The 13,253-nt window shown below is 33.0% G+C and overlaps 2 protein-coding genes across 2 annotated transcripts in view; both read left to right on the top strand.

Annotated features, from left to right (window-relative positions):
- CNTN5_4 (Contactin-5) overlaps positions 1 to 7,557 on the top strand; it is a 29,449-nt gene extending 21,892 nt beyond the window's left edge. Inside the window, exons 14-17 of the mRNA XM_051211801.1 lie at positions 1,462 to 1,865; positions 3,169 to 3,486; positions 4,955 to 5,354; positions 6,701 to 7,557. Of these exons, the coding sequence (XP_051071901.1) occupies positions 1,462 to 1,865; positions 3,169 to 3,486; positions 4,955 to 5,354; positions 6,701 to 6,813 (1,235 nt within the window). The 3' untranslated portion in view covers positions 6,814 to 7,557. The remainder of the gene's footprint in view (positions 1 to 1,461; positions 1,866 to 3,168; positions 3,487 to 4,954; positions 5,355 to 6,700) is intronic.
- Positions 7,558 to 11,906: 4,349 nt separating this feature from the next.
- PRKC1_3 (Calcium-dependent protein kinase C) overlaps positions 11,907 to 13,253 on the top strand; it is an 83,666-nt gene continuing 82,319 nt past the window's right edge. Inside the window, exons 1-4 of the mRNA XM_051211799.1 lie at positions 11,907 to 12,141; positions 12,174 to 12,288; positions 12,323 to 12,431; positions 12,468 to 12,596. Of these exons, the coding sequence (XP_051071900.1) occupies positions 11,981 to 12,141; positions 12,174 to 12,288; positions 12,323 to 12,431; positions 12,468 to 12,596 (514 nt within the window). The 5' untranslated portion in view covers positions 11,907 to 11,980. The remainder of the gene's footprint in view (positions 12,142 to 12,173; positions 12,289 to 12,322; positions 12,432 to 12,467; positions 12,597 to 13,253) is intronic.

The raw sequence follows: 13,253 nt of genomic DNA, 5'->3' as shown, positions 1-13,253 counted from the left end.
ATTTTATATTGGTTGTTTGAATCTTCTTAGTGTTGTTGACGACTGCAATTGATCAGTCTTATTGGCATATGTGTATCCTGTGCAGATTGTCTCAATATTGTCTTAAGTCAAAAGCACTACCTGGATTTCATTGCTAGTCACCATCCATCTTTGCTTTGTAGAAATTGTTGAATTTTATAGTTTACATCACAAACTGACCTTGGTTAGATAACTTAAAAGATGAGAGAATACTATATAGCTGTCTCATTCTAGTGTGGAACTCAGCAGTGGAAATCTGTAACATTATCAGGGACCTTCGATTTAACGCTGAAGGCTTGACCTTCAGACCAATGGTTTGCATTTCTAACTTGAATTGGTCGGCGATATTGCTCAGCCATCTTCTAGTGTCAGTGAAAAATAAGTGCATCAATACCGACACGGTTGAAATCAGCTGGTCACGGCTTCTCATTAGAACTTCGCAAGTTATCCTTCAAAATTAATTACTGGCGTCGACATGATTAAAATTACCATACGGGATGAGTGCCGCTGTAGAGTCCCATCTTATGACGAGAGTGGTATCCATTGCTTCCTGACTTTCAACGCTTATTTAAAATCAGTCCGCAATTGAAACCAAAAGATTTGGTGATTGCTTATACCAGTTTTAAATACACTACATCAGTCAATATAGGGAATGTATTTGGGCTGCTTATAGTGTCTCATGTAATTCATCTAGACCTGTTTGTCTGTACCAAGCCATAACTATTAAATGTCATCATAGTCTGATGAATTATTTTGTAAACTATCGAGGTATATTCCCATTTGTCATTTTCAATCCTGTAAAAATTACATTGTATGTTTTCTATAAAACATTTGTGTGCGTTGGGTATATATGTCTATCTACTTGTATTTTATACTTCATCTATTCTCATGTGTTAGATAATTCGTACTTAATTAGATCGAGTAGTTTAGTAACAGCTTATCCAAACTCTATCTGCCCAGTTGTCGTTTATGTTTTGTCTGCTACATGGTACACATGAAATACATCCTTCAGGGACATTCCGTATCAGGATTTTTATACCATAGTTTTACAACGTGGTTAGCCTCATTATAATATATAAAAAGGTAATTGGAGAACTTTTATTTCATAGTCATCATTAATTCGAGTCAACTAACATGGCCATAGGCTTTTAATTTGAACATATTTTCTTTAAAAAAACACGATTTTTCATTTGATTTCACATGTCTCTATAGCAATCTGATTAATATGACCCAAAAATTCTCGCAAATCAACACTCTGGTTATTTAACTGATTTTCATGTTCCTGGTTGTTCAAACCTTTAGAACCTTGTTCTAATAAACTAGATGGCATTTCTTTTATCTGAAAGAAAAAGGCTTAAAGTTGTAACTTATTTTAATTTTGTTTTCAACCTGATATTATTATAATAATTAGTTACTTGTTTATTTGCTATCTTTTATAAACAGATCGTCGAATGACTGTCATTAGTAATTTAGCTGCTAATATGGCTTATAGAATACGTGTACGTGCAGGGAATGCTTTAGGTTTAGGTGAACCTAGTCCACCAAGTTTATCTTTTACTACTTTGCCAACTAAACCTACTTTAGTACCACAAAATGTAACCGGTGGTGGAGGTAAACATGGAACATTAGTATTTAAATGGATACCATTAAAACGTGTCAATGAAAATGGACCAAATTTTCATTATAGAGCTCATATTAAAGCTAAAGAAAATTCAGAATATTCTATTCATGATTTATGGACAGCTAAAATGTCAGATGATGGAAAATTTATGCAGTACACATTGACACTTGGTGATAATCTATTTTACAAACCATATGATGTAATGGTACAAGCAGTTAACAGTGAGGTAAAATTTGGTTTAAATTATTTGTATAAATGATTTTAATTTAAAACGGCATTTTATTACTTTATATAATATGGAGTGGCTTTTTTAAAACCAGAATATAAACACTGTTTGGTGTACAAATAAAAACATTTACAAATAATTGTTTATGAATTTCTAAGAAGACATTTATTGTGACCGTTTACTGCTAGTTTAATAACTATTAATAGTTCATAGTTATTAAGTAAATAGTTTGTTTATTAACCTCAAATGTCTATCAGTAATGATTATCAGATATAGTACCCGTTAATTGAGGTGGTGATATTTTCATACACCTGTGTCATATATATTACCATGGTATATTCAGATGGTTACATAATCTAGTCATCCGTCAGTAATAAAATAAAGTTTTCTTATATTTCTTCCTTAAGGATTCCTATTAGAATTGGATGTGCTTATCACATAAATTTGAGAACTTCATCTTTATGTATAAGGGCAATAATAGGTTTCCACGTAATAGTGAGACAGTTGTCAAGTTAAATATGATTGATAAAGTCTGTCCTCCACACATACTGTAGTGAACAGAACACGGGTGGGGACAATCGGATGTATTAAGCACGAAATTACAGAGGTACTTGGTAAAATAGAAAAACCATATAGTAAGTCGTTAATTTGCAAAATATCAATCCATCATATCAACCTGGACTGTTCCTGTTGCAAACATCAATCCATTGTCTCACACTTCATTGTTCATGCGTTTTCTTACAAATTGAATTGTGTTCTTGATCTTCCCCCATTTTCTGCTGCCAGACATTACGTTCCTGACTCGCGTCATATACTACTTACATCAATATAAGTAGCACGCACCACAATACTATCATAAATGTATTGATATAGTACAATTGTTTATTCCCTCAAATGTTTTTTTGTGAAGGTATATTTGAAATGAACTCATTTGCTAAGATTGAAGCAATTGATTTATACTGTCACTTAGTATATTAACAGTTGGGAATATTTTCACAATTTAGTCAATTCCAATTATTCATCAATGATTTGATTTAATATAGTCAAATTAAAAGAAAACTGTAATTATACTATTACGTTTAAATTAAAATGGACAGTTATGAGGATATATCTACTAGTAAATAACTTCAGTCTGCCTAGTTTTTTTCACTTTCTAAAGAATAACTTATTTTTAGGTTGGTTAATATTTTTCATCACAAGTAATTAAGTTCTAATTTTGTTTAGTTCATTTTTGATTACATTAAAAATATTTTTCACTTTGCTGCTTATCGAATATTTATTAATATTCCTATGCACGTGTTAGGGTGTTGGCCCTTTAAGTGAACCAGTAACAGTTATGTCTGCTACTCGTGTACCAACAAATGCACCCAGTGGTGTAACTGCTGGAGCATTCAATTGTTCCTCTATTCGTGTTTGGTGGTATCCACCTCTTCCATCAGAAGGTGAAGGTCCTACTTGGGGCTATCGAATTTTGTACTGGCCACGTATATCTGATTGTCGTTCACTTGAATCAGATCGTGCTAGACATCAACTTGGTCAACGTCAAACAGTTCATGGTGATGTAACAGAAGGTTTAATTATTGGATTAGATGCTGATACTTATTACTGTATTGCTGTTCAAGTAATCTGTTTTAATATTTTTTCGTTAATTTAATTAAATTGTACTATTTAATCTTTTGTATCGTTCTTTGAATGAGATATAATCTTTTAGGTTATGGAAAAATTGGTATTTTCAAGTTCTGAATTCAAATAAGTTAATTTTAAATAATTAAAAAGTATGCAATTTATCACGGTTTATAATGAATTTCAATCTATTATTCACTATACTCTTATCGATTAGATTATGTACACCGTGATAAAGACTATACAAAAACCCACTGATAATACTAGATATTTATTTCTTTTCCTGTTCTTAAGAAAAATTAGACTTATGGTTATGAATCAAGCGATTATTCCATATATGTTGTGGAATTTGTAGGTTTGCAAAACAGCCTTTAAATTCAACTGAAGGTTTATACTAATAGTTGCTGAATATTACCTTAATCTCTATGTACAAACTCATGTGCTAGGCATTTAACAGGTTTATTATACTAGTAATCGGTTGTTGACATTACTGAATTTCATTGAAATCAGATAATAGATCCTTGATCCGGTCCCAGAGTTCATGTTTGTGGATACGCAACATAATATGGCGAAATGACTGTCCAGTGCTTTCAGGTTTTTAATGGTGATTTAACTTAGATCGGTTTATAATTTCAATGAGATTTAATATGTTAATTCTTTATCTCAAAGTTATTTATGGGTATTTAGGTTAGAATATGAAATTGTTGATTAGCTCGATTGAATGAATCGTTTCAATTTATAAATTCATTGCTGTCAATACCCCACAAGATGAATTATATTATTCACATTACTATGGTTAAATTAGTGTTCATCAGTTTCCTTACTTCCATGTGTACTGGAATCATGAAAGAATACATTGGGTATATATGTTATTCGTGTATTAAATCAAATTTCTAGTTGATTTTTACGTTATGGGTCTTGTATCACTAATGCATAAATGCCATATAACTTGAAAGAGATTAGAATAACTAAAAAAATAGTTGTATGTTATATTCGGAGATTGAATGGTTAATTAACGCTAGCTCAACCATAAATTAAACTATTTATTTGTATATAATTTTCATTACAAATGAAAATAAACTGAATAACCATTAACAGATAAGGAGCATCGAACATCTAAATTACTAGTTCTCACTGCAGTTATTCAATAACTAAACAGGAAACCCACGTGTTCAGGGCTCTAATTTGAGTGTTTTTTTATGAGGATTCTGAAGATAAGATAAAATATCTGTTCGGGGTTATTAATTTGTTGATACTTCTTCAAATGATTTTATTTACCAACAGAAATTCAGTTCAATTTTATATAAATTCAACAAAAGTAGCCTAACAAAATCATAAACTATTTGGAGTTATTATAATGATTGACTACAACTTATTTTTACCATTAACGTTAGGATTGTGCTTAATCTATTCACTTACTTTGATACAAACGTTTTCTTTTCTGTTTTTGTAAATCAAAATAAAAGATATTTAATAGTGCTGGAGATGGTCCTGAATCAAGTTTCACAGAACAAACAACATTTAAAACAGCTCCACGTGAATTTCCGACTATGGTTACTTTAAATGCAACCGGTATACCAAATACTATTCGTGTTTCATGGGTAGGAATTCAAGCTAGACCAAATGAAGAATCAGTGGAAGGCTACTGTATTCGTTATTGGCCAACCGGTTCTCAATTTAAACAAACCTTTAAAGATATTGATGTTGGACTTAAAACTTTTGGTTTCGTTAGTGATTTGAAAACTGATGTTAGATACAATTTACGTGTATATGGTTATAGTCGTGGAGGTGTTGGTTCAATGAGTTCACCAGTAAATCAATTTCAAATTATTACTAAAGAAAAATGCATTCCTGGAGCAACTTGGGGTGAGAGTGAAACTGAATTATTCTAATAAACATGATTCAGTTAATTTATTAGAGATCAGAAGTGGTTTATTATATAATGAATGGTTTGAAACATTTTTTATCTCTCAGTTATACTACGATAATACGTTAATAAAATATTGAGACTAGTCACGTTATATCAAATCCAGGATTTACAACACTGATTATCACTGTAATACTTTGTTCAACACAGTTACAAGCAGTCACACTCAGTGAGTTCGGAGTAGAAATCAATGTGAAGAAAGGAAACCACATAATTAGTAGTCACTAAGCTGTGTTTGTTTGTCTACGCTCAGTGATCAATCATATTTTACCTTCATTGGTGTGGATAAATTCCTTAATTTTGTTCTACCTATAAACTGAGGTTCAATGACAATGCACATATTTATCGATAAACACTGATCACTAATAAAATCTGGGGCATTAAATTGATTAACGTTTGATAATACGTTTGTAATAAACAAAAATCTTCGGTTTTAATTCTTTGAAAAAGTCCTCAAACTAAGAAACAGGCGAAAAAGATCAAATATATTAGGAATCATAAATTATCTCCATTTTTGGTGTGTTTATTACTATTCACGCAATAAAATAATTTTACGTCCACAGTTACCACTGGAATTTCTTAAGGTTTTTGCTTCAGACTGTTTAAAAATCCCTAACTTAACGTAGGATGTTTCATAGCTTGAATACTTTTTGTTATCTTTTTGAACGGTTAGCCTAGCCATGAGAAAAAACTTTCAGACATGATCATTTTTCCATGCTACAATTAAGATATGATAGTAATTCATCCAACTAGATACATGAATGTTATTTCAAGTGGTTTCTAATATGTATAATAAATATTCATGGAGTTAATTAACAAAACTACCATTACACATAAGAAAGTGTCACTTATTGGCTTCAGATAACACATTTTCTTTTAATCTTATGATAAATTAGAAAGTTCTTACGAAAAGATTGGTGATCATATATCCATTATCATTATATTAACTTTTTCTACACTGTTAAAACATTTGATAACATAGGTTGAGATGAATAATGACTAAGTTCCCGAAATCCTGTTTGTCAAGCTCAAAAACTCGTATAAATAACCAGTTATATATTCAGAACTTTACAAATCTTCAGCCGTCTGCCAAAATAAATCTATTATTCACAATCAAAGATAGCTTGGTACACCTCACAATACTGACAACATATACATGATAACTGGTTTTAATTCTATTTATGATGTTTTTAATTACAGTTTCCGATTGTTTCAATGAATTTATTTATTTAGCAAAACCAAATAGATAATTATCTGTTTGTTTATCTGCATTTCTATTTTGTAGATGGTCCCGATTTTCGGTATAATTTCATATGTAAAGGTCATCCTATTAGAATATCATCTAGTCTTACAATATTGCTCATAATTTTATGCATAACTTTTAAATATTTTTTGTAGCACTTCTTTCTCCCAGTGTAAAGTGTATTACATATATTTATCTAGAAAGGCTATCTTGACAGATAGTTAATCAAACAATAACATAATGAATAGTGTGTCATTTTTCTATCGTTGAATAATTTTATATACTTGAATACTTTATATAATAAAACAGAGTTCAATAATGGTTTGTACGTTTTGTGTGAAAAAAGTAATGATTCCACACTTCTTTTCATGACACATTTGTTTCAGTGTTTTCAGGAAATTTTATGGATTAAGAGAACAGTGGATTGAGATATTTCAAGTATTTTTCTCTCATATTGACACGGTAAAATAAAAAGATAGGTTCTCCAAGAATGGATGTCACAGTGCGTTATATAATAGCATCTCTGATGCAGTCATCTAATGTTTTCAGATAAAGTTTCTTAAAGTATCTTAGAAAAACTTAATGTGAATTATATCTGATTGTATGTTATTTCCTTAAGGAATACTATTTTTTGTTTTATGTACTTTCTCGTTGTAAGAAGAAACTTTTGTCGTGTTAGGAGTTGCGATTTGTTTGGATACTTCTATCTTTCTTCGTTGACATGCTTCGATATTTGTTGGGCTATAACTTTATTGTTTTGGATTACAACATCTAGTTACCAGTGCTGTGGGTCCTCAAATATCAATAATTACATAGCGTTGATTCGTTCTCTTCACTACTGTGTTTTCGAGAATTGTTACTATGTAGCTATCAAAATAAAGTTTACCTATAACTCATCCCAATGTTGGTGCAAATGATGTTTCCGCTCAAGTCCTTCGTTTGCGACTAAGAGTTTAAAAACACGCCTCAGTTGTTAAATGATATGAAAAATGGAAGATATGAACAAACTTAAAAAATTCAGTTTTCTTTTTAGTGGCGTATGTATTATTACATGACCAACCCGAATTAAGAGATGTTTAAGTTCGCTCAAATTACTATACTGCTGAATAACTGTTCATTTAGCCATGTGCTTACACTGTAGAACACTATCCTTCGATAATGGAATGTGTAGGATTTGTGGTGAAAGAATGAGATTTCAGTTCTGCTCAAAAAGTGCTTGTTAATGAATAGCGTTATCAATGTAGTTTGCACGCGATACGCATATTCCAAAAGAGATTGTTCAGTTTTGCTGATAACATCAATGGGAGGATTCAAGAAACCAGAACAAATGAATTAAATTTCGACACGTTATACAAGCAACTGTTTGTTCGTACTTTTCGTGCTAGTAAATACTACTTGTTTTATCTCTACAAGAAATCAGACTCGTGGTTGAATGGGTTTTTATTCAAATTATTGGACACAACAGTTGAAGAGCGAAGTTCTCATTTTCATATACACAAAGTATAGAATGATGGGAAATATGATGTCTACAAAAAATGCCTTCACGAAAACATTACACCAGCTGTTCAATGAAAGTATAAGTTCATGAAGTCTAAATGAAAACGACTAATGTAGTCATAGCATATCTAGCGTAGTGAAATGGATTTATTGTGGTGCATATAAGAACTAATGATTCCTGTGAACTTCGTTCGTGCTCATATATTTGTTCTTGATGTAATCGCTTTATTTCTAGGATTCTTCCTTTGTACTATTATTCAAATACTTTTAACTATCACAGTTTATACACCCGCGCATATGTTATTTTCAGTTCAGGGAAAATGAAAGTGTGTTATTCTGAAGAGAAAACGCTAAACTCTATATAAACCACACTTCATGGTTCAAAATATACTAGATGCGAAACAGATCAGTAAAAGACAAAGTGGTGTTATTTGAGTTAGTTGCTTTTATGCCCAGTGTGGATACAAAACTTCGTCATCAACATGTGTTGTTTGATTTTCGCGAATTCTGTTGTAAGATTTTCGATGAAAAATATCTTTGCGAATAGTTTCAGTGATCACGTTACTATGTATCGTAGATTTCTATTCCGTCGGTTTTTTCATGCGACTAATTACACTCACAGTTATACAGGTGTTACTTCCAAACTTAATATGTTTAATAATGATTTATAACCATTTAGGTCCACTCTGATACGCGCAATTGCCCGGATGAAACCAAGGCAATTTCAGTGGGTAAATGATGGTTTTAAATTTTATTATAAGTTTAGATGTGCATTAGTACTTAAACAAATAAGACTACCCAGTTGTCTACCTAATAACTGTGTAGCAGTAAATAAATCCCCTAAATAAATAGCCCTGTAATTTTTCGACACTGAATGCTGACCACATTAGTTTTAGTGGACTCACTTAGGTGAAGGCGCTCGGTCACGCATCCTCACCAGATCACGAGTGGGAATGCCGTGCTCAACAATCCCTGCAATCGCTAGCCAGACTAGATCAGATGATCCTCGATATTTTGATAACCTGTCAAATATATCTTCGAATCTCCTCGCTTCTGTCTTTTGATTTCACTTGGTGGTCACGATTCATATTAAGTTTTACTGGCTAAAGCGTACTGAAACTCCGAATACCTGTGGTATCTTCAACTGTTTAATCAATTGTCAAGTTAAAATTGCATTGCTTCGATAAAATAGCAAAGGACAATAGAATTATCAAATAAATCGAACAAATATCATTCTTTTTTTGTTAAATAGATCACGTACAGATTGTTCGAAACATTATTTAATTTCGTTTTAACACTGAGTGCTTCCATTTCTGGAAGAGTGCTTCAATTCACAATCAAAAATGCACAGTTCCAGTCAATTTAAGCAACGCAATCAAAAAGTGAAGTGAATCAATATTGACGGCCACCGCAATTAAACATCGAATAAAATAACATAGATGTAGTTTGAGAGAAACATGGAAATTCAATGATGTAAGGAAAATGTAGTGTTTGTATGAACTAACGATTCCTTTGTGCTTGTTGAATGCTTGATTTTGAATTCCAAATACAATACATTCGTTGGTGCTTATCTAGTACTTCTTAATCCAATCGCGTTATTTCTGGGATTCTTAGTTTGTACTATAATTCAAATACTTACAATCGTCGTATTTGCGCCGCAATGGAGCCTGCGATGGAAAAGTTAGATATTCATTCAACTTCTGAAGCTTTTGAGAAATATCTTGAAAGGTTGCTAACTTAAAATACAGATAGTACCATCCAAAATGGAATCAGAAGATCGAAAAATGTGCATCTGAACGAACCAAGATGAATACACCTCAACTGTGTGAATGGAGAAGGATTTTTAACAAAGATCTTAAATCAGACTTCTAACAGATTAGATCGATTAGTTAAGAGTTTATCTCAAATAACTAAGTATATGTCAAAATAATGGGGCTCAAGTATTCATTCACCGCCTTATTTCGTATAGACGTTATATTTCCTGTTCCCTAATATTGAATATTGAAGAACTTTGTGTGTTTAAACAGGTAATCCCACACTCCACAATCTAAATAAGGATCTATTCACTGCTAGTCTGATTTCTTCTATTAATGGAACAAGGGTTCAGACGATCCAAATGGTTGTGGACGAAATAGAAAAGCTTTCGCTTAACGGGCTTCGGTGCCCAATAACAGTTGATCATCAATATCTCCAGTTAGGATCGTAGGTATTTTGACGATAAAAGGAAAAAAATTGGTAAATTTGAGCAAGATATTGTTTTTAGTTCATAAGTATATATCAAGTTTACTCTAAACGGACTCCTGAGATTCGTTCGGACTAGTTCAGCCGGCAGCGACTTCTATCGTTTAACAATTCTTATGGATTAGAAGTCGTGTCTACAATCCGATCTGCTGTGTTCGATCTCCAGTTTTTAGGTGTTAACTATAAATTAGTGTTGAAGCTACATTTAAGTAGGTGTTTAGTGGAATGTCCAGATGTACTAAGGATGCTATAAGCCATTAGAAGGTCACCTCTAAGACGCCCGTACTTTAATGGGTGAAGGTTCAGTAATTACATTTGCTCTTCATAAGGCTTGGATTTGAGTCCTCGAACTGATTTTGTGGCTCGCTGTTGGATACGCTCCAGAGTGTCCTTATCCTTTTGGAGTGAGTTAGGAAATACTATGTTTCCATGCTCTAAATCGGTATGAATAAAACTGTTGAAGGTTATGTGGAAATTTCTTACGTCAAACAGTCCAATAATGCGCTTCAGTGTTACAAGTGCAAGGTCTGTTCGAAAGACACTTCTGTCGCAGTTAGCATGAGACTTCAAATCGTAGAGTACTAGCGCTCCTAAATCTTTTTCAGTTTCGGGCACTTCGAGAGAAAAATGTACCAAGTTGTAATTGTAGTCTGCAACATGTCTCAGATGGACTACTTTACACTTTGAAGTGTTAGCGGTAAGTCCGTTGTCATCTCTCCAACTTTGAAGTCAAGTCAGGTCCTCCTGTAGTCCTAGAATATCCAGTGCATAGCCAGCATATACCTATAGACACGAAACTGGTTATCGTGACACACTGGAAATGCCCAGAATTTAAGGTCGAGGGAATGGCATATCAACTGTGTTTTCATAATATTTTGAGCAGTTAGGGAAAACATCCCGTTTATCTGAATCTGACAATTCTGTTCTTTATGACATTCAGGTTTTGCTGTCATAATTCATCCAGTTTCTGTTTCATTGACTTCAAACTGAAGAACATGCTGTTCCTGTATTACGTAAAGTGAGATTAATAAGTCAAATATCACTTTAACAGTTGCAAGCATCGAACTTTCATTGTGGTAGAGTCTTGATCTTATATCTTAACATAACTGCACAATGTTTACTTGAGGCTTTCTAGAGATTGGTAAACTGAGAGATTCCACATTGCACAAACTCGCAGTATCAAGATGTGTAAAACCAATTGTTTGAAAATTACCTAATCATTGGCGATAGATTCTTCTAGGTAAGACTGAGTATTTTAGAAGATATAAGCTTTACAGTCAGTAATCAAACTTTACTAGACCGCCCCGTTTATTCATTCCCTTAATTTTTTCTTGGAAAGTCTCTGTAATTTTTCTGAGATCTACGCTCTTATGAAATTGCGAAAATTGGAAACGAAATTCAAACAAACGTCATTACTTATAACTAGTTAATTTTTGTGTTCATGTTTACATCGCCAATTTTGTTGTCAATTGATGTTCTCAAGATTTTGTTTTTTTGAATCTCAACCATCAATGTTTTTCTGACGCACATGTTAAAAAACGACCGCGACCTTGAGCTCGGGGTTTTTGTCACATTAATAAATAAATGACTCTGGATAAAGAAGATAACTTTCAACATGGTCCCCATGCGATTGAGCGTCGTGGGGCATTGCGTCAGAAGAATGTCATCGAGGTCAAGGGTCATAAATTTGTTGCTAAGTTTTTCAAACAATTTACTTTTTGCGGACACTGCAAGGATTTTATTTGGTAATGGCCTTTTTTTCTATATAATTTTTCAGGGGCCTTGGAAAACAAGGAGTCCAGTGTCAAATATGCTGCTTCGCTGCTCATAAGAGATGCTATCAATATGTAGCATTTAAGTGTCCTGGTGCTGATTTAGGTCCTGAATGTGATGTAATTACCTCGTGCTTTTGTCTCATTATTTCAGTCTAAAAGGCGTCATAAATTCAGGCTGCATACTTACTCGAGTCCTACATTTTGTGACCATTGTGGTTCACTGCTATATGGGCTTGTTCAGCAAGGTTTCAAATGTCAAAGTTTGTTGTTTTTTTTATTTGTAATGTTTCAACCAGACTGTGGTATGAATGTACACAAAAGGTGTGAAATGAATGTTCCCCACCTTTGTGGCGTAGATAATACGGAAAGGAGAGGACGAATATTTCTCAAGATTAGCTGGCAAGAAAACAGATTTGCAGTTGAAGGTAGGTCTATGCTTCAATTCATAGCATATGATGTGAACAATTACAAAACAATGACGATTTGTACGTAATTTTATTTTTTTCATGTTTATGTGAACTTTAAAAACCTTTTATCTATTTATCGACTGGATGTTTGCTCATTGACATTTGTTTCTATTTCATAAGCTCCTAGCAACAGGTTTTGATAAGTTAGACCATCAGACCTGCTAATGTGTTCTAGTCTTAAGCTAGAAAAAATCGCAATCGTTATAACTTTGTTTTCTTTGCTTATGGAAAATGCCTTCGCTTAACTGGATTCCATATCTAGTGACAGTGGTTTCCGATACCTCCACATAGGAACCTAGGTATTTTAACGATAAAAAAGATTAATGGAAAATTCTTGCCGTTGCACTGGCCAAAATACGCTTCAATTTCACCAGCACAAGGTTCCCTCGAAGGGCATTTTTGCCCCACATAGCATTAAATTTTAGATCTTAGAGTACTAAAATTAATTTCTTTCTAACTTGAGATGTCCCTAGAGGGGAGTTACTAAGTTACATGCGTAGGTCGCCTCAATTGATTAGTTGACCCTAGGTGTTCCTGTTGATAAATGTTTTAAGCTGTCAGCTCTTCACCTCTGCACACTATGTCTAACCGGTTGTATATTTTGGGAAAAACTAG

Source organism: Schistosoma haematobium, chromosome ZW (assembly GCF_000699445.3).
Source record: "Schistosoma haematobium chromosome ZW, whole genome shotgun sequence".
NCBI lineage: Eukaryota > Metazoa > Platyhelminthes > Trematoda > Strigeidida > Schistosomatidae > Schistosoma > Schistosoma haematobium.
Note: the sequence above shows the minus strand (reverse complement) of the source record. Positions and strands in the feature narration are given on the sequence as shown.